The sequence below is a fragment of the Acipenser ruthenus genome, chromosome 20 (assembly GCF_902713425.1).
Source record: "Acipenser ruthenus chromosome 20, fAciRut3.2 maternal haplotype, whole genome shotgun sequence".
Classification (NCBI taxonomy): domain Eukaryota; kingdom Metazoa; phylum Chordata; class Actinopteri; order Acipenseriformes; family Acipenseridae; genus Acipenser; species Acipenser ruthenus.
In genome coordinates, this window is record NC_081208.1 from 20,323,593 (window position 1) to 20,349,357 (window position 25,765).

General features: G+C 36.1%; 1 protein-coding gene across 2 annotated transcripts in view; it reads left to right on the top strand.

The window, feature by feature from the left end:
* LOC117425093 (transcription initiation factor TFIID subunit 4-like) overlaps nucleotides 1-25,765 on the top strand; it is a 72,074-nt gene that overhangs the window by 44,042 nt on the left and 2,267 nt on the right. For both annotated transcript variants that reach the window (XM_034041761.3, XM_034041762.3), the window contains one exon: nucleotides 5,862-5,984. In XM_034041761.3, coding sequence (XP_033897652.3) covers nucleotides 5,862-5,984 — 123 coding nt within the window. The remainder of the gene's footprint in view (nucleotides 1-5,861; nucleotides 5,985-25,765) is intronic.

Sequence of the window (25,765 nt, forward strand, 5' to 3'; positions counted from 1 at the left end):
CAGAAACTCCCGTAATGTGTTTTTGGAGGAATGGACTTCTGTTCAACTGGCCACATTACAGATCCTTGTGGATTGTCTAATGCAAGCAGTCACAACAGCTGTAGAGAGCCAAGCACATGACTGAGAGATGGGTTTCCTTGAGTATACAACTAAGGTTTTGATTGAGATATCTTAGGCCCCTCTCCTCTCACCAGGCACAGTTGATTTTATGTTGATTGTGATGAAGGCGAGGTCTGAAAGATGCTATGCGTCTATAATTATATTGAACCATTTAACAGGGCCTTTTAAACCGTAATAGCTACGTTTTGATAGCTTTCTCTGAAACCAACATTACAGATGGATATAATGTGTATCGGATAGCTCCTCATCTTTTGAAGTCATTATGCTTAAACCTCTAAAGAATGCATTTATTTATTTATTTATTTATTTATTTATTTATTTATTTATTTATTTATTTTATTTTTTTTTTTTTAATTTTTTTAAAGTAAGGTAAATATGTAAATGAAAAATAAAACAGAATTGCCAGATAGTGAGTGAGCTGCAGCTTATTTCCCAAGTGAAAAGTAAAAAAATAAAAAATAAAAAAAATATAAAAATAAGCCTGGCAAGACCATTCTCTGCCTATAAAGATTACAATTCCATGGGACTGCAGTGGCGAGGGACTAGGGGAAGTTTCGCTGTGCTTGTGGCATTTTGTCAGCTTCTCTGCATGGGATTAAAGAATAGAATGTGGGACAAATGATAGATTTCAATTAGTGAAAACTGTCAAAGAAAATGTAAAGTAAACGCAACCAGAGATGCATTTCAAGCACATTAGAAATTATTTACTAGCACAGTGTTTCTTGAAAATTTGGATTTTTCCCCCTTTTGTTGTCGGTTTGTGTGTGCCAGGTCTCAGTGCATGTTTCCATTAGATTGTCATGTTCACTAATTAGAGAATGGCTGCATGATTCACCTTGTTAATTAGAAGGACTTGCACACGAAGCCCCTTCAGGCAGCGTGAAAGAAGAGCCTAGCGTCGGCGCCTCAAGAACGCTGCAGCCTGTGAAGTGATTCTTCTCATCTACCTTCCAATTTTTTATTTGAAATGAATAAATCATTGAGATCTTCTTCTTGGAGTGTGACTATGAGTTCACATCTTTGCAAGATGTAAATTACATGTGATCAGTAGAAGGTGATGACTACTGTATTTCACTTTCAGAAAAGCAATTTCAATTGACTCTAGCATGCCTAGGAAAGTGAATATTAAAATGTGTAAACATTTGAAATTTCGTAAGATAAGCACTTGTTAGAAAAAAAATATATAAAATTTTTTCTCTGGAGTTACTGGTTACTAAAATAATTAGCAGTTGTTCATCTGTGTAAATGATTGTAATATTTCTCTAGGAATATAATCTCTGAATAGGAAAATAAATGCAGTTATGGGATGTTTTTGTCTCTTTTCATTTACCTTAAAAACCGTTGTATAAGTCGATTTTCTAGACATTTTTGCAGGGCCCTTAAAAGGGGAGCGACTAATACACCGGTGTGACGTATGCGCCGGTGTGTCTAATATTAAACTACTGTACCAGTGCCATAATGGGATTACTACAGCCATGGTTATGTCTCATAGGATCTACGGCATTTAGTTCATGTTGCTAGGCAGAAACACAAAATCACTGTTCTAATTAAAAAATTTAATTTCTTACTCTCAATATCCTTAGTCTTTTTGAATTTTAAACACAAGCTTTCAGAGGCTGTGTGGTCCAGTGGTTAAAGAAAAGGGTTTGTAACCAGGAGGTCCCCGGTTCAAATCCCACCTCAGCCACTGACTCATTGTGTGACCCTGAGCAAGTCACTTAACCTCCTTGTGCTCTGTCTTTTGGGTGAGACGTAATTGTAAGTGACTCTGCAGCTGATGCATAGTTCACACACCCTAGTCTCTGTAAGTTGCCTTGGATAAAGGCATCAACTAAATAAAAACAAACAAATAAATAAATAATACTATTAGTGTTAACACAATAGCTGTCAGTCTCTGAATTTCCTTATTCCCACCCTCCCATGCCATTGATTTGTCAACATTCAAACTGAACCCGCCCCTGGGATCTGTTCCAAACAGCTGTTGCTTAGAAAGCAGAGTAGTAACTTTTCAAATCTTCCCTTCATTGTAACTGCAATGCTATAATAATAATGCAGGTGAGACTGGATAAAGTAGGACAGTAAGAAATAAAAAAAAATGCTACTTAACAGGTTTGAAATTGCACATTGTTGAATTTGCAGTCATACATGTTAATCGCAATGCTGAAAAAACAGTACGTGACTAGACAAAACAAAGACAAACTTAAAGTGGCCAAAGAAAAACGAGCTGATAGGAAGAAAGTGTTTGTGGCCTGATGTAAAAAACATTTTTTTTAAATGGAGTACTTTGATGGCTTTAATACATACTGTAACTTGTTCTACATGTCAGTGCAACGTAGTGGTGCACTTGTAAAGTGTGTGTGGTTATGGTTCTGATTAACAAAAAAAAATTAATGTATTTGTACAGCTGGAAATTGAATTCAATTGTACTGCACCGAATGCACCACTAGAAGGTTTTGTTTTCTGGTTATTAGATGGTGCAGTTTAGTGTTTTTCTTTTGCTTTTTTAATTGATGAAGCACCACTGTTTAATACTTTTCTTTTAAATTTGAATTAATACAACAAATTTGTAAAAGCCAATGCAGCTGGAAAGCAAAGAAGATATGTTCTTGAACTTGTTTACGTACTTGATAAAATAAATACTAGTAGTTTAATACAGATGTGATGTGTGATGTATAACTTGATTTTATGCTCTGTTAATTATAACTTTTTAAATTTTGAAAAACGAATAGTTTCTAGCAGTTTAACTAAAAACGAAAAACAAACCGTCAAATTATTAATGGAATAAAATGTTGCAAACAATTCAGTGTTGAGCATGTAGGAAAAAAATAAGTATTTTAAACACAAAAAGCTGTTTCCCTAAAATTGAAGTCTAAGGGAGGAGTGACTTACGCCAGTGCGACCTATAAAACGATTTTTGCGGTAGTTGTCCATCTTGTATGATGGTTAACAGATTTTGTCATGTCCATAAAATACCCAATGTTCAGATACAGTAGAGTTTTTATACATTAACCTGAATCTGTACATACATTAATAACTATATACATTATTCTTCTCCATGCTCCAAATAATGTTTTGTGGTGTTTCAGTACTATAGAAGTGTTTGACATTTTTTTTTCCTTTTGGAATGATCAGTCAAGCTGATTTAGTTAAGATGAAAATGTAGAAACCGATTTAGCTTGAAATCCATAATCTGTGCTGCACTTGATTGAAGATAAATATTTTATATATATTTTAATCTTTGATTTAATCTGTTTAGATGCACTTATATTTATTGATGTTTTCTGTGAATAAAGGAAAGATGGAATTCACTTGTTATCTACTATATATAAGGGCTACTCTGTTGGGGAAATAATGCCAGATAATGAAATATTGAGTGAAAGCATTATACTTGTTACAGTTTGCCTGCAAAGTTAAAACAAGAAAATCATACTTTTGAAAGAAAATGCTTTTGGTGTTTGTCTAACTTCTTAAATATATGGTAGTTACATCGTAACCAGAATGTAAAGTCTGCTAATAAAAGCCAACAGTTTTTGCAGTTTTCTTTAACAATGTGCTTTTAATGCATAGTAGATCAAACCACAAGATGGTTTGGGTTGAACACAGTGCCAGAACCTGAAGAATGTTAAAAGCACAGATGTAGTGATTTAGCTAAAGAGGAAACGCTAGCTTAACCTAATTTGGGTTTTCATTCTGTTCACAATTTATCTCAGTTACATATTCTTAAAGATGCAAAAATATAAACAAACCAGACTGTAAAGACACCACTCTTGGCAATAAACTGAACATACTTTTATAACCCAGAGACTCCGGTTCTGTCAAAATGCAGTGCCATCAATGACGTCACGCCTCAGAATTACACATTGCTAAGGACATCTGTCTGAAAGCAGGCTGTGAAGCTTCAGGCAGGCCCCAAGGGCAACATCAAAACCCTTTGTTATGAACTAGAAAAATAGAAAACAGCAGGTGAGGGTTTTTGTTTGAAAAAGTACATGCTTCTTCATGTAGGTTTGTTTTAAAAGGATTTATTGTAATTCCTGTTTCAGGGGGGATATTTGCATTTAAAGAAAACTTAGCCATTTAGCAGATTGTGAAGGTGCAGTAAAATAATAACTTAATGTAGTCTTTCTGGAATAAGATATTGTTGTTTAACACACCAGTACAAACATCAGGCAGATGATTCATTTACCTGCATCTCTGTGTGTAAGGGTAAGCTCTGATTCAACATTTTGGGATATAGTTTTAAAGCAAATTTACTTTTTTAAAAATCTCTGTTCTGGAAATAAATATATTAGACTTTTTGTAATTGACTGGCTTAGTTAGAAATCTTGCAGTTACAGTAGCAATTGGATTAGTTGACAAATCTGCCTCTTTCTGTTTGAAATCAGAATTAATCAACTAGAAGATCAAAGGTTGACATCACAAACGTTTTAGCAAAGGGGAAACCATATTCTTTCATATCCTACCTGCCGATTGACTGAGTGCTTGAGTTTAAACTTTACTATTAACATACACCTGGCTTTTATAAACCAAGTTGTAGTACTACTATGGCTGCCTTACTTTATGGCCCTGAATTTATTGAAGCTGTGCACACATTTATTTACTCTTGCCTTGGAGGTTGATAATTACAATATAGCTGAAATAACACTTATATTCTCTTTGGCCTGACTACAGACATGAATCAATCGGATTTTAAATCGCTGCTCACAGGCTCTCTGCTGCTCCTGACCTTTGTAACTGATTAGAGTCTACAAGTATTTCTCTCAGCCTCCAAAGGGCAGGTGTGCCGGCCTGTGCAACTGGCATTTAAACTGTGTGAGTTTCTGATACTTAAACAGAGAGCCTAATAGGACTTGACGAATGTGTTTGTGTAGATTTAGAACATTTTTATTTTGTTTATTAGCTTTCAGCCTTCTGAGTTGCATGGCCTGCAAAATTTTGATTTTACATTATTATCACATCTTTTAGAGCTAAACTTGACTATTGTAGAATTTGGACCATAGATATCCACTAGTTCTATGAAACAGAAGTGTAAAAAAATTAATTGGCTTTATTACTATACTTCTATTAATTTAATTTAGTTATAGATGAGGGAGAGGTGTGTGTGCTAAAATAAGGTAATACATTAACAGAGAGAGATCTATATATTTTTTTTTTATTTGTAATATAATTATAGAGTGGAAGTCTTGATGACCAAAAGAATCACATAGACCTGCTTTCTTAAACTTACTTCTTCTTATCTGCATCTTACAAAGAAGTAGCATGCAAGACCATAGCATGTATCCCAATATGTATTGTATTGTGGCCTGCATATCGGGAAATGTAATGCTGTGACATTGATGCACCCATTTTACCTATTAGAAAATATACTTGTTTTTCATTGTTAGCAAAAAAAAAAAGAGACTTCCTTTTAAATGTACACTGAGCATAGTGTTTTTCTAAGGACAATGTGTCTTGAAGTAACACTGTAATGGGATGTTTTCTCTAATAAATTCAGTTTATTGGTTAGAAAGGTTACTCTGCCCTGTACCTTTTATAAGTATATATAAAAAAGTTTACATTTTTTAAAGCATGTTTGTTATTGTATATTCTTGAAGTCAAAGTAAAAAGAATAAATCATTCCGCAATGCATGGTAAGACCCACAGAGGGCACCATCTCCAAGTTGCCATGAAGTTCTGAAATTGCTAGGTGATAGTTTGACTCAAAATAAATAATACATGCATAATTTTGTTTTTAATTGTAGATGCAACAACAAGAGCTTGCGCAGATGAGGCAGAGAGATGCTAATTTGACGGCACTGGCAGCTATTGGTCCACGAAAGAAACGCAAGCTTGATTCCCCTGGAGCTGCTGCAGCAGGTGCTGAGGTAAGAGCAGAAGAGTTTATAAGCATTTTTTTTTTCTAGTTTTTTTTTTTTTATGTCCCCATAAGAGTTCCCTCTAGTCATGTAATGTAACAGAATTTATCAGAAGTAGTTTACTCATAAAAATTAGGGGGTGTAACTGTAGTTTCATTGCCTTTCTTAATTTGTTTTTATTTTTCACAAATAATACGTTTTAAAGGGAAAGGTGAATTTTAAGAGACACGTTAACAATCGCCTTGATTTAAACAGTGACAGGCACCCAAGTAATACCATGGCAATTGGGTATAGAAATTAACATTGAGTGTAATGACCAATTCAGATTTAATTTCTGTGTGTGTGTATTTGTTTATATATATATCTATAACTATATAAATTTGTGTTGCTAGTTTACTATATACAACTGACTATATATTTTATGATTTTTATTTTTGCATGCAGTGGTTTTTTAAATTGGTTTACAGAGACCTCCTGTTACTGTTTATAAAGTAATAGTGTGGTAACTGAGAAATAGAAATCAAAGCTTCATTAATCAACTTTTAATAGAAACATGACGGAAATGTATTTTAAATGCGTCCTGCATTCTCTGATTTAGGACTACCTTAAGGCGATTGAAATATTGGAGATCTAGAAGCTAATATTATTTTCCATTAGGCATTTTCTCTATGTCCCTTATTGGTTTGGATCCCTTGATCTCAACTTACTTTCATTCTGCTAGAGAGAGGATGGCAAATTTTAAAAACAGCAGCTTATATAGTAAAAAAGCACAAATAACAAAATAAAAGCATTACTTTTGGTTCTTGAATGTTATGGCTATCACTTTCACTATATTTTATAGTGGTTGTTTCATGAGCCTGTTTCCTGGGGTTTTGGCAAGAAGTCTTTAATGATGAGTGTGATGAATTCAAAGATTATTTTGGAGATTTACCATAAATGCTCTAAACTAATCAAACAGTTTTGCTTACATACTTTTAAAAAGACCCATCCTGAGAAACTGCAAAGGGAAGAGATACATTTTAAATTATTTTCACTTCATTTTCACCTCCTCACATTTCTTCATTTCACATAGGCTAGAAGTGCCTGAAGCATTTTTTTTCCTTTCTCAAGAGCAAAGTGAATGTGACTTTTCTAAGGGGGTCACAGGATGCCTCGAGGGCCTGTGGGTGTTGCTCGACTGTTGCCTGCTTTCAGCTTCACTGAAGGGCTTGTCATAGATTTCATCTCTGCAGAAATGAGCCTGGGGGACTCTGCCAAGAGCAAGAGAAAACAGCATTATGGGGCCCACGCTGATTTTTTCCCACTGCCATCAAATCCTGAGGTTTTTGCATTAATCCCAGACAAAGACAGCTCTTCACTTCAGAGCCAAACTGAAATTAGAGGGGATAATGACCTTTGAGATATCTTGCTGGTGAAATCTGGAGGCAGTGATTTGCTACCTGGCATTGATACAAATGTAACCAGCGCTTGGGTAGGTTTTTGTAAAGGTAGGTGAGTTTGTGTTGCAGCCAACGCCTTGATACAGACTGCCAAAGGGGGTGAAACTGATAGCCAGTCAAGACTGCAGTGTCTGTCTTCAGCTTGATCTCGCATCCACAGGAAAACAAAGGGGCCTTAAGAACTCCAGCAGGCAGATTAGTTACAATCTAGCAATGGTAGCTTTTCATAAGAAGTGGAGGGCCTAATATGCCCCTGGTTCTGGTATTTAGTACAATCATTGAGGGGTGTGGGCTGGATTTAATAAATGTTTTTTTTTTTATGTCCCCTGGGAGGGAGAATGTGGACAAATATTGGAGCAATATTTTTTTTTTTTTTTTTTTTTTTTATAGAACTGTTGAATCTTAGTTAGGACATTCTTTTGTATGTTATGAATAATTTAGAATTTGTGGATATGCAGAGGTGCCTTTTCTTTTGTCCATCAGTGTATGCATCAAACACTTGCATTTATGTATACAAGAGGTTTACAGCTCTGGTGGATTTATATACAGTATGTTACAAACACACTTTAGTTTTGGCTACTTCAAATATATTTCCTGTAGATATAAAACCACATTGTGCTTTTTTTTCCCCCTAAACTTACATTTTCAGTCTTACTTTTTATACAGCCCTGAGAAATTCTTGACATATTTATGGATGGAAAGTGATTTATTTGACAGCGGAAAGGCTGATCACATCAAAGGTAGCTCCTTTCCTTTATTTTATGTTTTTAAATTTTTTATAAAAAAGACAATAAGTAAAAAGTGCCCAGGCTTGTTTAACTATTGTGTGTGTCTGTGTATATACAGAATCGAAAAGGTTGTCAGAAGAACATTAATAGCTGCAGTCTGTTCTTTTTCATTTTAATTCATTTCACCTACTTTGGTAGTATGGATCAGAAAAAAAGCACAAGGAAAACTGATGCCCTTTCCTGCAGCTAAATTAACAGGAATCACGTGGAAAACAGTCTGAGCCTCGTATGAAAAGGGGAACCATTAAAATTTGCCTGAAGCGATGGACTGCACCCAATATCACTAAAGCTGCACTCACTGCAGATGTGGAGGCTGGCTTGCAGGCTAACTATGCTGTGTTCTATAGCTACAATTAAAATCAACTCCTCTGCCAAAAAATAGAGGGGGGGTGGGGGGACAGAACATCAAAGACAGATTGAAATGTGTAGTTAGTAATAAGAGTGGTCTCCTCTTGAACCAAGCCCTGCAGCGCTTCATGGTCCCCTTGTTAATGAGAAATTTTGACCTCTGGTTTGTAAGTTAAACTTGTAATCTCGGTTAATGAAGTAAATCAATCCCAACTTCAGTCTTTTCCCTTTTCTTTTTTTTTTTTTTCTTTGCTTGGGAGTTAGTAGCCAGGTCTTCAGCCAGACAAACAAAAACAGAATTGTTCCAGAGGAGTGACACTTATTCTTATTGGGTGCATTTTCTTAGAAGTAGAAGTTTAATTTAAATCCAAGGGAGGTAATGTTAAAACTTTACAATGCATTAGTAAGACCTCATCTAGACTATTGTGTTCAGTTCTGCTCATCTCGTTACAAAAAGGATATTGCTGCTCTAGAAAGAGTGCAAAGAAGAGCAACCAGAATTATCCCGGGTTTAAAAGGCATGTTGTATGCACACAGCCTAAAATAATTGAATCTATTCAGTTTTGAACAAAGACTACGCGGCGATCTGATTCAAGCATTCAAAATTCTAAAAGGTATTGACAATGTCGACCCAGGGGACTTTTTCGACCTGAAAGAAACAAGGACCAGGGGTCACAAATGGAAATTAGATAAAGGGGCATTCAGAACAGAAAATAGGAGGCACTTTTTTACACAGAGAATTGTGAGGGTCTGGAACCAACTCCCCAGTAATGTTGTTGAAGCTGACACCCTGGGATCCTTCAAGAAGCTGCTTGATGAGATTCTGGGATCAATAAGCTACTAACAACCAAACGAGCAAGATGGGCCGAATGACCTCCTCTCGTTTGTAAACTTTCTTAAATTCTTATGTACTTAAGTTATTTATTTAATGGAATTTGCATGAAACAAACGGTTGAGCATAAGCAAGTTCATTAAAAATGGGAATGTTCATCTAATTTTATTCTGCACACTATACAAAAAAAACCTCCCTACTTTTGATCAGCTCCATAGACAGTAAGGACAAGCTCTGTCCCGTTCTATTCAGAGAGATCCTCAGGTGACCTGAACATGTTTATTCATTAGATTTAATTCCTCTTTGACCTTTTTATAATTGAGATCAAAATAAATTAACTCCTTGACAGCAATAACCAAACAAGACCATTTCCATTCCCTTTGGTGATCTTAATAAAGAGATTTCACTGTAGTTTGTATTTCCAAAAACATATACATTGGTGCCTATATGTATTGACATTGTCTTTTTAAATTACATCATGAAATGAATTGTGGGTGGGCAACTGGAGGGCCATTCTGCACCAGTTTAATATGTATAATGAAATGGTTAACTGCTTTGGGACCTGGTTGGTTGCTTAATGTATTCAATGAAACCTTTACAAACATGGTTGGACCAAAGACCTGGTGTGGAAGGGAGTTGCCCATCTCTGCAATCCGTTGACTGTTTTAACAGTGGTAGAAGCATCAAGTTTCTTAGTCCATAACCCAGGCTTCTTCAGTTCGGAATGCAATCGAACCCTGCTGGGTGGTGAAAAGACAGTGGTCTTCAAGTGATGAGCAGTTGGAACTGATATGTTAAGAGTGGCAAAAAGATATCCCAAGACTTGTGCAAAAACATGCTATGACAAGTAGACTAGAAGCTGTGATGGTCAAAGGAAGTCATACTGAATGGGTGGCAGCACTTATGATCAAGACTTTTCTTTAATAAAAATGATTTTTATTGGAACTACAGATAGTAAATATCTGAAAGTATTTAATTAACTAAAAACTGTACATTTTAGACCGCTAATTGATTGATTGCCTCTAACCTGAGGGTGTTAGTACTAATGTCCACCCCTATTTTTTTTTTTTTTTTATAATTTGGAATTATTTTTTCTCATTTTCTCCCCAATTTGGAAAGCCCAATTGTTTATATTTCAACCTGGCTCACCGCTGCCACCCCCGCGCTGACTTGGGAGAGACTAAGACGGACACACGCGTCCTCCAAAATGTGTACCGTCAGCCATCTGCTTCTTTTCACTCTGCAGGCCTGCCATGCAGCTACAGCGTCGGAGGACCAGGCAGCTCCGGGCAACTTACAGGCAGGCCCGCAGGCGCTCGGCCAGCCGGTGAGCCGAGGACACCCTGGCCGACCTAAGCCCTCCCCACCTGGGCGGCTCCCCTTTGCTTATATTAGAATAGCTGGTAGAGGGTTTCTCATTAATGTTTTCATACTTCAAATCCATGGCGGGTATAGCTGAGCCTGATCTCAGGTCATTATGTCCATAGTGAGCTCTGCCCTCTCCCACCCTGCGCTTCCACTTAATTTCTTGTTTCAACTACAGTAAAGGGCTCCCATTTTGTCTTCTCTCACTTAAGGCTATATAGCAGAGGAGTTTTATATCTGGAGAACTGGTGGTGAGGAAACTTGGCACGGGCATTCCCTGGTACAAGTTCTTGTAAGTCTGGTTTGGGGAAGATGATCAAATTATTAGTTTTGCAGTTTGATGCGGCAGTACATAAAGCTACGGCTTTAGAATCATGTGTATGATTTGATACTTTTGAAGTGCTGTTCTGCAGTACACGCAGTAATCTAGTTTTCAGGACACCGTATTTACTTACGTTTGACAGATGCACTATTTTCTTTCTTACTTTTTTGTTTACTTTTTTTCTATATGTGTAACACATAAACAACTGACTGTTTTTTTTCATGAGTTTTAAACATGTGAACTATACATGAGACAAGAATTTTTTGTTAAGACAACAGTAGTATAAAATGAATATTCCTTTATTCAATACAACATTCTTTATTACTGTCTTAATTGAAGTTTGCACTATAATAATGGTTAAATATACAGTTTTGACAACAAAGTTGAGCTCCAGGCACTTTAAAGATACCCATCTTAAAGAAATTAATTACCTCCCTTGTTAATCTTGCTCTTAATTTAAATTTATGAAGAATTAAATTAGCTGTAGTTGTGTAAGTTAGGGACATTTGGGGTCCAAATATCAGTGCTGGTGTTCAAGTGCCTGTTATTGTCAAGCCAGGAACCCATGCCTGGATATAGATGCCAGCATAGCCACGCACACTGCAAATGCTTTTTGTTCATGGCACGAATTCAGCTACCACTTAAAGATATATATTTTAATTGCTCTGTTAAATTTATTACTGGTTTTAAACATTTGCGTTGTGTATTTATAAAAAAAAAAAAATGAAGTCAAATACTTTCATGTATATTCTGCCTTGCCTTTTTAAAGCTAAGGGTAAAATAATAATAATTATTATTTGTTTATTTAGCAGACGTCTTTACCCAAGGCGACTTAGAGAGACTAAGGTGTATGAACTATGCATCAGCTGCAAAGTCATTTACAACAACGTCTCACCCGAAAGACGGAGCACAAGGAGGTTAAGTGACTTGCTCAGGGTCACACAGTGAGTCGGTGACTGCGCCTGGATTTGAATCGGGGGACCTCCTGGTTACAAGCCCGTTTCCTTAACCGCTGGACCACACAGCCTCCTGTGTGGTCTTAATTAAAATGCCGTCTCCATTTGAAGTTACTTACACTATGTAAGAGAACTAGGGTTTTAAATATGTGGTATGCAGGTCCTTGTGCTAGTCTGGCAATAAAATGTAGACGTTGCTGTCGAAATGCCATATTCCAAAACCCATCAAAGGGAGAAAAAAGTTTTGAAAAAATGCATTCATTATGACTGTCGTCCGGCACTCACGTGGCTCTCCAGTTCATCCCAGAGGTGTTCTATTGAGTTGACGTTGGGGCTCTGGGCATGCCAATGTAGATTCAAAACATGTTTCTGGAAGCAATGCTGCACCACTTTAGCTGCGTGGCAATGTGCATTGGAAAAGGTGGAGTTAGCTCCCAAAAGGCACAATATCAGTAGCTATTATCCTTGGTCAATCATGGTTGTTTATTCAGTGGCATGATAACTTAAAGGTCTAACCCAGAGCAGCACCACAGAATGACATCTGTATCCCCTGGAAATCTTGAAAGATATATGTACATTGTTTGGGAGCCAAAATATTTGGTTGACCCAAAGAAAAGAGAAAAAAAAAAAAAAAAAAAGGAAAACATTCAAAATGATTTACTGTAATGTGTATCACCACTGCCAATAAAAATAAAAAAAGGTTTTAATTTCCTAAATATGCTTCAATTGCTAGCTGATGGTTTGTGCAGCAGTGGTAGAGGAGTGGACGCAAGACACAGGAGTGTTCTGAAGGACTTCTTTAATAAGAGGACTCTTTGTCGCTGTTTACCAGCTGTGCCCTATAGGTATTTCATTGGGTGTATTCAGTTGTTACAAACATGGTGATCGATAAAATGATTAAGATAGTACCCTTTTGCATTTTAAATTCTTAGAGTGACAAAAAACACACTACTCAACTTGCATGTTTTGTTATAGAAAAAAGTCGCCTCTTAATGTGCTCTAAAAAGTGCTGGTCTTTAGATCTTCAATTCAACAGACCCCAAGAGTATGAGAACAAGTGACTGCTGCAGAATACTGCCTTAAAGAATGTAAAATACCCACAAGGGGGAAGATAGTAATCTTTCTCTTTAAATCTCTTCTTGCTATTTCAGTGCTGCAGTATCATCGTCAATGTTACGGTATCTATTTGGATTCTTAAGATACATTTTGAATAGTGGCATGGTTGGCAAATATGTGCTCGCTATCTGGTTTTGCAAAACATACGTAAGTGTGGTATTTAATGTTAAAACCTGGCCCTTAAATGCTTTCATTTTTATTGTAATTGTTTATAAACTTAAAACAGCTGGAACTGACGATTACAAAAAGAGCACTACACATCTGGAAAAATGATCATCCAGTTGTGCTGAAACTTGATTAGGACACTGTTTAGTACACATTGTTGAGTGTCTCTGAATTTTGGTTGCCTTATATTCCAAAATTGTCTATCTACACAAGATGCAAATGGACGTTCCTAGTCACAGCCAGCATTCACAAATCCATTCTTGGTCTACCTGTTCGATGTTAAGAGGTCAGGTAAGCAAAAGACAGCCTAGATTTACAGAATCAGTGCTATAAAGTAAACAAAGAAGGTTACCGCTACCAACATATTTCTTGCTATACTTTTAAAAAATAATCTTATCCAACATACTTTATTCAATTCCTATAACCCGTGGAACCCTTATTAAAGATATTTTATAAAGCTTAGCAATATTATTTTTTAATGAGGGTAAATGTTATGTTTGTTTTCTCCCCACCACTTCACCATGATTCCTGCTGTGACAGGGGAGGTAGTATTAATGGCATGGTCCTTGTTGAGTAGCGCACACTACTGATCTGCAGCCAGCTGTGCCAATGGCAATTTTAATTTGCCAATAGCCCCTCCCTGCCCAACACCAAAAATAAAAAAATTCCCCCACTGGTGCTGGTCCATTACCAGGAACCAGTTTTGATTCGGCACCAAAAGGTTACATTCTGGCATACACTTTTAGGCTACTAAATCATGCTGGATGTCTTTGATATCTGGAGGCTAAGAAAAGGGACTAAAATATGTTTTTGTCTGCTTTTTGTGGGTGTTTTTAAGTTTTTAATTTTTTTTATTTTCTAGAAACTAAGAGTTTTGAAATCCCTGTTAAGACGAGACTGCTGCATGTGTGTTTTTTTTTTTTTTTTTTGTTAAGTGTGTTTTTTTTTTGTGTGTGTGTGTCTAAAATTAGCTGCAGAAAACGGTGCAAGTGAATAAACAAGCTGATCCATTAGCTTCGATGGGTTATTGGCTTCCTTGCCTCTTCTCAAATGGCGTCCCATTAAAAGTGGTAATGTCTGCCTGAAGTAATGCCTCTAGGAAAGAAAGAAGGCCAAGGAAGGCATATTTCACATGCATCAGACACAAGAATTAAATAGACCAATGTTCCCTAAAAGACTGAAGTACATCTCTTTCTGATGTTCGTCTCGGGCAAAAATTCATTGATCTCAGAATGTCCCTTGGCAATTATAAAATATTAAATCCAAGTCACACTTTTCAACTCGGCTTAATTTTTTTCTCTATTCACTGCTTTCCATTTGATCAATTTTAACAAGTTAGGAATAGCTTTTACTAGAAAAAAAAGCGCCTTTGACTTGAAGTTGCTCACTTAAAAATTCTTTGTTAATTTCTTCTGAAAAAATAGTGAAATAAATACCATATTGTTTTCCAGAGGAGGGGTAAATTACTATGTTGCTTTGCAATGCAGTAAACATGCAGCTGTAACCCCGCTATACTCCTATACTGTTATCTCTGTCTGTTGCCATATTTTTCTTAATTCAGATTTTTAGAAGTTATTTCTGAGACAGTGTATCCTTTTTTCTTTTTAAAACACAAATACATGCCATGCAATAAACACTATAATTGCTTAAATATAAGACTCTGTTACCAATTATTAATTATCTTTGACCCTTGGTCACAGGGGTAGGGGTAATTGGAAATCAAACAACAATACTATTTCTCTGGATAGTGGTAATTATTGTGTACTTAGATGCAATTGTAAGGATTTAATTTGATTTACAATTGAATTGTATGTGGGTTGCGAATGTGTTGCATGTTTGAGTATATACCCACACATGTAGAGACGCATGTACATACATATACAAACAAATACCTGGAAAGCAAAGAGGATTAAAAAAAGCAAAAAAAAAAAAGCACCGGTCTTGAAAAGCCTTGTTAGCCCTCTCCTGGGTGGTCTTTTAATATAGGAGAATCGCAGTGTGTTGACCTATATTAAAAGCATTCTTAATTGCTGCATTACTGCTCATTGGCATAGCCCCTGTCCACCTATTTTAATAAATTCAAGAAAGTTTGATTTGGGACTCTGCAGCAGCGAGATTCACATTTTTATTTTTGTTTTACTACTTGGGCTTTTTTTTTTTATATTTATTTATTTATTTTTTTAAATAGCTTGAATTCTGTCTTGCCATGTAAACTGGCTTATGGGGTTGTTGCACAGGTGCAAAGGAGGCATACCCAGAGGCTAAATGTCCAGAGAAATTCAAACGTTATTCACTTTAGAAGCCATGCTTGGATTCCGGTACAGAATATGCTCCAATCCCAGGATCTGTATAAACTGAACCCAATTCATCCTCAAAACATCCAGGCAAGTGTGGGTGATTTTATTGTTTTTGTGACAACCATGAATTTTAAACAGAGTTTAAACATGGCACAACTGCAGTAGGGATGACTCTTAAACCTGGAGAAACTGGCTTGTGGTACAGGAATGCTACAGGCTAGGGCATCCCAACATGAAGTGGCAACTGAGTTGAGCCAATTGATCAGCATAAATCAAATCCCAAATATGTCTTTGGAAATCAAAACTAGTTAACCTGGTAAGATTTTAGAATGTCTTCTGCAGTTTCAAACCCATCAAACCCAGGAGCTGCTACAGAAAGTTTAATTCTAGAACAACAACAAAAAAAAAAGTATTTGATATTCTGCAGTGATGCATACCGCAGTTGTTCTGCTAAACAACTGGTAAATGGTGCTTGGGTTGTAATGAGTGGTAACAGCAGCTGTCCATTCTCAATGCTGTAGAAAAGAGCTCAACACCTGAAAACTATTCTGTATCTTTGTAGTTGATGCTTCCATTGTAAAACGATTTGAATTATTTGATATCTATGGAGGCTATTTAAATGGGTACGTAAATGCAGAGATGGAAATCTCTTCTATTGCATAGCAGTTTCAGCCATCCCGGGTTTAACCTATGAGATTAGGCTTATTGCCTTCCTTGTAATACATTTGTGTGTACGTTATATTACCAAGCATATTTGTTCAACGCTATGTAGTTCAGTGTCAGTTGTTATGATTGTCTGGCCCTCATGTGGCTCTCCAGTTCATCCCAGAGGTGTTCTATTGAGTTGACATTGGGGCTCTGGGCATGCCAATGTAGATTCAAGACATGTTTCTGGAAGCAATGCTGCACCACTTTGGCTGCGTGGCAATGTGCATTGGAGCAGGCTGGACCGTCTCCATAGAATTGCATAAATGTGGGCTTAGCTCCCAAAAGGCACCATATCTATAATTATCCTTGGTCAATCGGGCCAAGTTGGGTTGTGTTTACAGTACATCCTGGTAATGCTTTACAATATTACCCCCCCTAGGTTTTTGGAACTTTCCTCTTTCTTGTCTTAGTATGAGGGTGTGCCTTCCACTATTTTATTGAACATTGCTTTTGTCCACTCAGTAGCAGTGTCCAAGTTCTTTGTGGTCTATATGTGATACAGTCCTAGTTAGATTTCAGTATGCAATGTAAACTGCTCTTCTAGTTTCTGCTCTTTCTGTCTCACCCCTTTATTTAGTCATGTAACTATTTGAGCTTTGGATCTAAATCAAGTTCTAATATTTATTTCCAGGCAATACCAGCTTCTGTTTGACTTGCTCAGTATGAGTGGAATTGTCATGCAACTTTCCATCATTAGATTGAAATGCGAGTGTCTTGGATTTTCCTACGTTTGCGCGCACTTCCTTAGTTATTATATTAGTTTTTAATCTGATTGGCTTGTTTTGTTGAATTGAGAAATATTACTGCTTCCCCACGCAGCTTGAAGCTCCGCGTCTTTGAATGGAGTTTAGTATTAAACCTTGCAGACTTTGTTCACATTGTCATAAAGAGATCAAAGTTGGTGTCAAGTCATTCCATCGCAGTATCCTATTACAAATTCACCATCAGTTGCAAAACAAGCTAAAGTTCTATAGCAGAGGGCCAGGATTAATTAGCCAATTAGCCCGCACTTTAAAATTTTAAAACATAAAGCACACTACTTCAACAACACTTAATGAGATTGTCAAACACTGTCAAAGCCTCATTAGTTACTTTTTGAAGGGATTCGGCACCAGAACTTGGTACACTGCTCCCACTTTAATTGGTTTCATTTTATTTGTGAAAAGTTTTTCATATTTAATGTGGTTGTTTCAGAACTGGTCTCATAAACAGTCCTAGAAACCCGCTTCTCTTTAATGGCACAACAATCTGTTTTTTTAGATAAATATATCTTTTTTTTTTTACTAATCATTTTTGTAGCATGTTGGTCTCCTCAGAAGCTATATTATCATTTTTAAAGGCCATTATGTTCAGTTATTAGGGGTGACCTAAATATAACCTTTTTCCACTGTACTTGCACATATCTATGGTTCAGAAAAACATTCAGAAATGTTTTTCACTGTGAGTTTCAGCAGCAAATAAGTCTCTGGCCCCATCAGCTATACTCATAAAATGTTGCTTCCAGACAACATGGTCTGTTTATTGTGTAATAATAGAAATGGCACTAAATTGCAATGATTGCAGTACGCATAGGAGTTTCATTAACCTCTTATCTACAAGCAAGCTTCTTTTATCCCTTTTTAAGTTTATTTTTCAAATAAATCTAAATGATAGAATATCTTTGTGGGTTTAAGAAATATATAGAAATGACAAATCAGGTTAAAATATTGTGGTAATCTATTAGAAAGCCAGCTTAACTAAAAAACATCTATATATATATATATATATATATATATATATATATATATATATATATATATATATATATATATATATACATTATATAAACAATACAATCCGTTAATAAATCAAACAAATACAATATGCACACACTCGCAGCACAAGCAGCCGCTTTGGAATAAAAACACAGCACAAACCAGACCAGATTGTATGAGATGTATAGTAGTAAAAATCTAAAGTTATTTAATCTAGAAATCTTTGTTTAAAAGCAAGACAAGAGCTTATGTAATATGAACGAGCAGCGACGAACTGGGTAACATTGGGAGGGTGGTGGGGGTGAGGGGTGGGGGTTTAACTATGTGGATACTGAATATACAGTTTAGTTCTGTGATCCTACCCCCAAGAATGAGCTGTAGGGTTAGCTTTCATCCTGGCTTTAACCTGTGGACATGGGAACTCCAGACATCGAATTGCAGCTTTGTCAGTATACTGCTAATTAGAAAATTCCATACCTAAAGCAAGATGTTTGAATTATGTGTTGTGTCAACTAGTTTTGCCGTTTTTAATTTGCGATTTAATATACATTTAACTATTAAGTAGCATTTTAAGGTGCTGATCGTCTTGAAACTGATAAAGACTTTTTGTTTTAGTTATAGCTTTTAAGGTTGTAATTGTTTTGTCTGTGTTGTAAATTTATAAGAATTCAAATGTATGGTTGGTAAGCATATACCTCCACTTTAATGTGTGTTCAGCTGCGTTAGAACAGTGCTTGATGCCTCCGAAATGAGAATTCAGTTCGTGAGTGAGTTTTGGAAAGGTAGGGAAGGGTTAACAAGAAATTGAGCGGGGATGCTGGGGGCAGCAGTGCTGCAGAACATAGCAGTGTTCGTGCAAAGGCAAGTCATTTCCCGAAACACTGCAGATACAAGCCCTCAGGCAGTCTAAAACCTTTGGAGACCAAAATGGCTTGCAGGAGTTAGAAGTAATAAGGTGTTTTTCCCTTCTTTCTCCTTGACTGAAATTCTGCACGGTTGCTATGCATTGCCATGGAACAATGTCGCTGTTTTTGTTGGTTTTGTTTTTTGGCGTATTAAGATCCTTTACAATGTTGCATTTAAGATTTGTTGTTCTGTAGTTCAGTGGCGAATTGGAGTTGTTTGTTTTGACTTTAATGCTTTCATTTTCCATCGAATAAAAATGCTCCTGTTTTTATTTTTGTGTGTGTGTGTATGTATATGTGTGTGTGTGTGTGTACATACATACATACATACATACATACATACATACACACATATACACATATACATTTAACCAAGCTAAGATGTAATGCCTAGGAAACTTGCTTCTTTTTATGTGTATTAGACTAAACTGATTGCTTCCCTGTGTGTTTTTCCTCATTGATGCTACTTGCTTCCAAACAATAACTCTAGCAGAGATGGTGGGTGGGTGAACTGTGATCTGTCCACAGCTCTGATTTCAACACTAATCTATATGCTCTGTCTATGAAATTAGCTGCAAGCAGTTGTGAGATTTAATTAGCTCCTTCTCTTCTGCCCCTAATCGATGATTAACAGTTTATATAATATAAGATTGTTGGGTTAGTTCTATTAGAATTACTTTTAAAAAAAAAAAAAATAAATAAATAATAATCCTTATTGGACTTGTTTACATCTGTAAAATATTATTTATAATTGTCTACATTTTATTAAAGCTTAACAAACTCCACATCAAATACATCACTGGCAATGTCAATAGGCCAGCAGCAGTTCAAACAGCCATCTGTAAACTCTTTCAAACGTCCTTGTCTTGCGTCTTTCTGTAAAAACATTTCTGTTCTTAATTAATGCTTGGAAATACAGCATAGAGCCTAGAAAAAGAGCGGGAAAGAAACTGGAAAACATCTCTTTTACAAAGAAAAAAAGTGGCTTTAAATATATCCCGGTCGCAGGCCTTTGCAATGTAAACATTGGATAACTGTATTACATGTAAAGGGGGGTGGTTGAGTTGTTTTGCTTGAAACACAGATTATAGGTTAACATGTGGTAAAGCTTTGTTTTAATGGCATCTATTCAGTCAAATGTTTTTAACTGGCTGTCTCTACTCTATCATTACAACACAGAGCTTTCAACTGGTAAAGTTTAGTTTCAGAGGGGATAATGTTGAGGGTCTTGGGGTTATAAAGTCTGCCACATCCCTAACCCTGTTTCAAACTGATGTTCCAGCGGCGTGCCAAACTGAATTGAAATTAAGTATGCGTTGGAGCCGCAATTCATTATATCCTGTGAACCAATTGATTTCATCTTGGAGAACTGAAGCGTGCCACGCTTAATTCAAAGCAATCTCCCACAATGCATCGTAGTACCCAATGACAAAACCAGGAAGTGAGTGTGAATTTATGTATTTGTTTACTTTTGTTATCGATATTGTGCAATTGTACCAATGAAAACATGTACCCACTCCATCACATAGCACACCAGTTAGATATGGATTCAAGTGATACCGGATGGCAAATCATTATTTGGAAGATAGGTGATGGCTATTCTCAGCATGATGGTGTCCAAGAACTTTTCTTCATGAAATTCTGAATTACAAGTGTGAGACTCAGAACTGGTTGCTCCTCTGTTTGTGCTACCATGATTGATTCTGGTGGTAACAGGTGATCAGTGCAGCATTGTGGGACACACGATACTCTAGCGAATAATTTGCGTACAATAGCATTAAGTACAGTATGAAACCAATATGAAACCAAGGCGCACTAGCGTCGAAAGAGCGTCAAGGCGTATTTAATTGTTTCAGACACCGCTGTACTCATGTACTTAATGAAGACATAGTAAATATTTTGTGCTTTGAATTCAGTTTGAAACGGGCGGTAAGAAGCATTTCTACATTGAGAGAATTCTAGTTCTTTTTAGTTTTACCACACCTACAGTTGTAGTCAAAAGTTTACATACCCCAATGAAAATGTATAATTTCTAGAAATTTCTCAAACAAACAATTTTAGGAAAAATCTTTTGTATCAAAAGTTTTGCTTTTGTGGATGAGGAAAAAGTTACACGAAATAGATGTCTACAATTATTTATTTCAAAACTCCAAAAATGCTAATTCAAAAGTATTCCTACCCTGACTAGGAAAATTAAATGACTAGCTAGTTGAGGCACCTTTAGCAATTATAACCTCTTTTAAACTATAAGGATATATGTCAATGAGCTTTTGGCATGGTTCTTTAGTGATTTTGACCATTCTTTAACACAAAATCGTTCCAGTTCATTCAATTTCCGAGGACTTCTCTTGTGCACAGCCTTCAACTCGTACCAAAGATCCTCAATCGGATTTAGATCAGGACTTTGACTAGGCCATTCCAGAACCTTGATTTTATTCTTCTTTATCCATTCTGAAGTAGATTTTGATGTGTGCTTTGGAACGTCCAGTTGTGCTTTAAACCAGGTTTTGTAGCGGAGGGTTTCAGATGATTGGCCAATATCTTTTGGTGTGCTATGGAATCCATTTTACTATGTATTGGAACTAAATTTCCTGTGCCATTAGAGGAAAAACAGCCCCATAGAAGGATATTACCACCTCCATGCTTGACAGTAGGTATGGTGTTTTTTCTTTTATACGTCTCACCAGACTTTCTCCAAACGTAACAACTGTCAGCTTGACCAAATAGCTTGTTTTTTTGTTTTTTTGTTTGTTTCATCACTTCACAAAACCTTTGACCAGAACTCATATCCATCATTCAAGTGCTGTTTTGAAAACTTTAAGCGATTGTCCTTGTGACATTTTCCTAAGAGTGGCTTTTTCCTTGGCCTGTGACCATTGAGACCTTCACCATGCAATACTCGACCTATGGTTGAAATGGAAACCCCAGTCCTACTTGCAGCCCATTCACTTTGAATTTCTTTGGCAGTCAATCTCAGATTGTTATTAACCTTCCTCACAATTCTTCTACTTGTTCTTGGTGAAAGAACCTTCTTTCTTCCAGACCGAGGGAGCGTTGTGACAGTACCATGAGTCTTGTACTAATTGATAATAGAAACAATAGTTGACATTTGGATACTCAAATGCTTGGAAATCTTCTTGTATCCTTCTCCAGCTTTATGCCAATAAATCATGTTTTGCTTAAGGTCTTCAGATAGCTCTTTACTTTTCCCCATACTGACTTAATGACAGCAATCATCCTATACTTATCCCTTTTGTACTCTCTAAGAATGTTCCCCTACAATCCAGCATTTTCTAGACTTTTATAGAATTAGGTTCTGCATTATCATATTGAAATTTCTAGCACCTTGTAGACAATATTATAGCATCAAAGGGTATGAATACTTTTGAATTGGCATTTTTGGAGTTTTGCAAAAAAAAAAATGCTGAAATAAATAATTGTAGACATCTATTTCTTGTATTTTTTTTTTCCCTCATCCATAAAAGCAAAACTTTTGCTACAAAAGATGTTTCCTAAAATCCTTTGTTTTCAAGAAATGTCTAGAAATTATACATTTCCATTGGGGTATTTAAACTTTTGACTACAACTGTATATGTTGCTGTGAATGACTAGTACATGCAGTACTAGTTACATATTTAGGTGCATTGTTCTTGCACTCAAAACATGATCATCCGTGGTGAGCTTCTAGGAAAAGCCTAGGCACCCTGAGATGGTTCCTGCTGTATATTGCAATATTACAAGTGCGGTAACCTAAGCCTTTTAAACCTTTACTTCAATGCACTTTCCATTGCCTCAACTTTTTAAATGTCTTTTTAAAGCATCCTCAACTTTTAACAAACCAAACAGTAGCAAGATGGCTAAAGTGATACAAAACTTTTTTTTAGTCCAAATTACATTTGTTTACTGCATATAATGATTCAAGTAACTGCATTTTAGGTTGTTAGGTACCATACTTTGGATATGCTTTCAGATCATTACTTCTGCTAAGAGGTGAAGACTTTAATTTACAAAGTGATGATGGGTTATCACTGCTAGCAATGATAAGTGGAAGACCTGTTCATGTGTAGGAAACCACAGTTATATCTTAAAGGTGCAGAGAAGTATTGAAGCTATAGGTCAGTAGAGCAGTGAAGCGGGATTGGATATGAAGATGCTGTGAAAGTTCAAAATTGTCGTTGGAAATATTGTGTATACTTGTGTACTTGATTGCATTTTTTGACTTTTCTGTATTGGGTGCTTTCCTAGTAGTACCATGCTGCGGTTGGTGGTGTTGTTTTAATGTAATCGAAATGCTATCGGTCTCTTAGGTAGTGGTGACTAAGTGATGACGCGCAAGTTCATTTTGTGTATTTTAGTTACTGGAATCTGATTAATCTAAATGAGCTGTTCACATCACAAAACTAGTTAGTGATTAACTGTGCACGTATCTGTTTTGTGGGGCGAGCATACCAGTGTACTGGGTGCCTGTAAGTACCTGAAAAAAATGCCTGGCTTCTGCTTTTACCGAAGGGCAAGGTGTGTAGTTCTGCCCGAGGCAAATTGATCTAATGTAGGTGTGTCAGAAATAGGCATGCCAGAACTGGATAGTTGAGAGCAAGCCTTTGAATCTAGTTTAGGCTTTTAATGTGAAAAAAGAAAAACAAACACATTATTCTTTTGAAATGTTATCATGCTCATGCTAAGCGCAGCTTGTAAGTTTAAAGCAAGTGTTTTTGTGGTGCTGTATATATGCAGAGTTGCGTTTTGGGGTATGCCATATTACATAATGCGCAAGCTTTAAAGATAGCATCAACACAATTAAAATGGCAATGCCTTGTTTTCTGTGAATGTGTTTTATCAATCATACATATGATATGCGGATTATAATGCTGTGCAATGCCATACAAAATCAGATTTTTTTAAAATTAATGCAAGAAGCATTCAGAATTGTTTGATAGCCATTCATGTATTTTATTCAAGACTATTCTCATATTCAATTTAGTTTCCATAGACACAACAAACAACACATGGTTGTTGACGTTAAGCAAAATGTGTGTGTGTGTGGGGGGGGGGGTGTAGACAGGCAAGGGAGCGAAATTACAGTCATTTATTAACATTAGCTAGATAGATTATGTTTACAATTAGGCATGCTTAAAATTCAAAAGAATCGCTAAAGAATCAAGAAGTGCAGCTAACATATTTATTGACTGATGAAATACAATTCAAATATGCCCTATTGTCCTTTTCAAATATTTTCACAAAAAACAAACATTGCACTTTAAAGCTACAGTGTGCAGTGCAAAAGCAATAAGGCTGCGGCGATGTCTAATTTTTCATTGTTGATATATCGTTCTCCAAAAAAGCAGATGCATCGATTCATCGACATTATGAAAGGGAAAACGCAGTAATACATGTGGAGCTGTGGATTACTGTGTACCATTGCAAGTAATGCTTTAAAAACTATTACACATTAAATTGATTATATCAGTTTAGTCATTTAAATATATTACTTTTTTTTTATTTTTATAACCTTATTCGTGTTGATTTGTACCAGTTGGGGGTCAAAACAAAATAAAAATAAAAAGTTGTTTTAAATCCATGATCAGTCAAGAATAACAACCAATCAAGAGAAAAACTACGCAGGACATTTTAATAAAACGCAAAACAGGGTTTTAGCTGTCAGAACAGAGGGCAGACCAGCAAACGCTGTTGTTTACGTGAGGATCATCTAAAACATGATAATTTCAGTGGAAGCTCCTGTATTTTGTTTTGACTTGGGTGCTAAAAGAAAAATTAAACTAACTTTTAAGCAGCAAAACTGTAAATAGTTCTGATGTTGACAGCTAGCCGCAGAGACATTGGTACATGTTCTACAACACTGATTTTCACGTTGTGAAGGGGAGGATTTTCAAAAGAAATCGTTTTGTGTCTATTTCTACTACCGGTACCGTTATTTATACCGTGTACTGTATTGTGTGTGAACTTCGTTAATCTGAAATAGTTACACTGGAAAAATAATAAAACCTATGTTGATGCAATATGTAAAAACGCAGATTTTGCACATTTTTAAAGGGGGGGGGGGGGGTCCACTAAAATAAATGGTTTTACATAATCTCTGTACGTAAGAGATGGGCGTGTCCAGTGCGAAAATGCAAAATAATAAATGAACACAGCATCCAGAGTAGCACTATATAATTAAAATGTTCAATACAAAACAATGCCTGCGATACAAGCTCTTGCAGTGCCTAAAAGATAATAATTATCGTTCAAACCGGGGTGTTGACTCGGCAGAATGCGGTACTTTGGCAAACTTTGTGTTGTTTCTAGCTCTGTGTTCTAACCACATTGGACTTGATCTGTCTTCTATTGCATGTAATCTTTGTGCCAATTATGAGGACTAAGCAGTAGGAGGTGAATATATTTAATGTATATAACAGCGATTGGGTATTCCATCTAAAATGGTGACTGCCCTCTGATTTATCTTTCTGCTGGATGTTCAAAAGCATTTGAGTTAACTATTCTTGGAATATTTTACTGTAATAAATAAATCCCTTGATGGTTTTTAAATAATACTATTCATTGTCCAGATTTTGCCAGCAAGTGAGCTGTACAGAAATTTTCCAACTTTGAAATTTATCCCTTGAGTATCTGTTGTATGTCATCATGCAAAACCAGAATAAATAGGATGCAGACTTTAAATTTCAAAACGGAAACTAAAGCAAAAACTAGCAAATTAATTTAAATGGATCCCATTTGTCTTTTTAAATATGTAAATAAGAACCATTTTAAATGTAGTTTCCGACAGTTGTCATATAA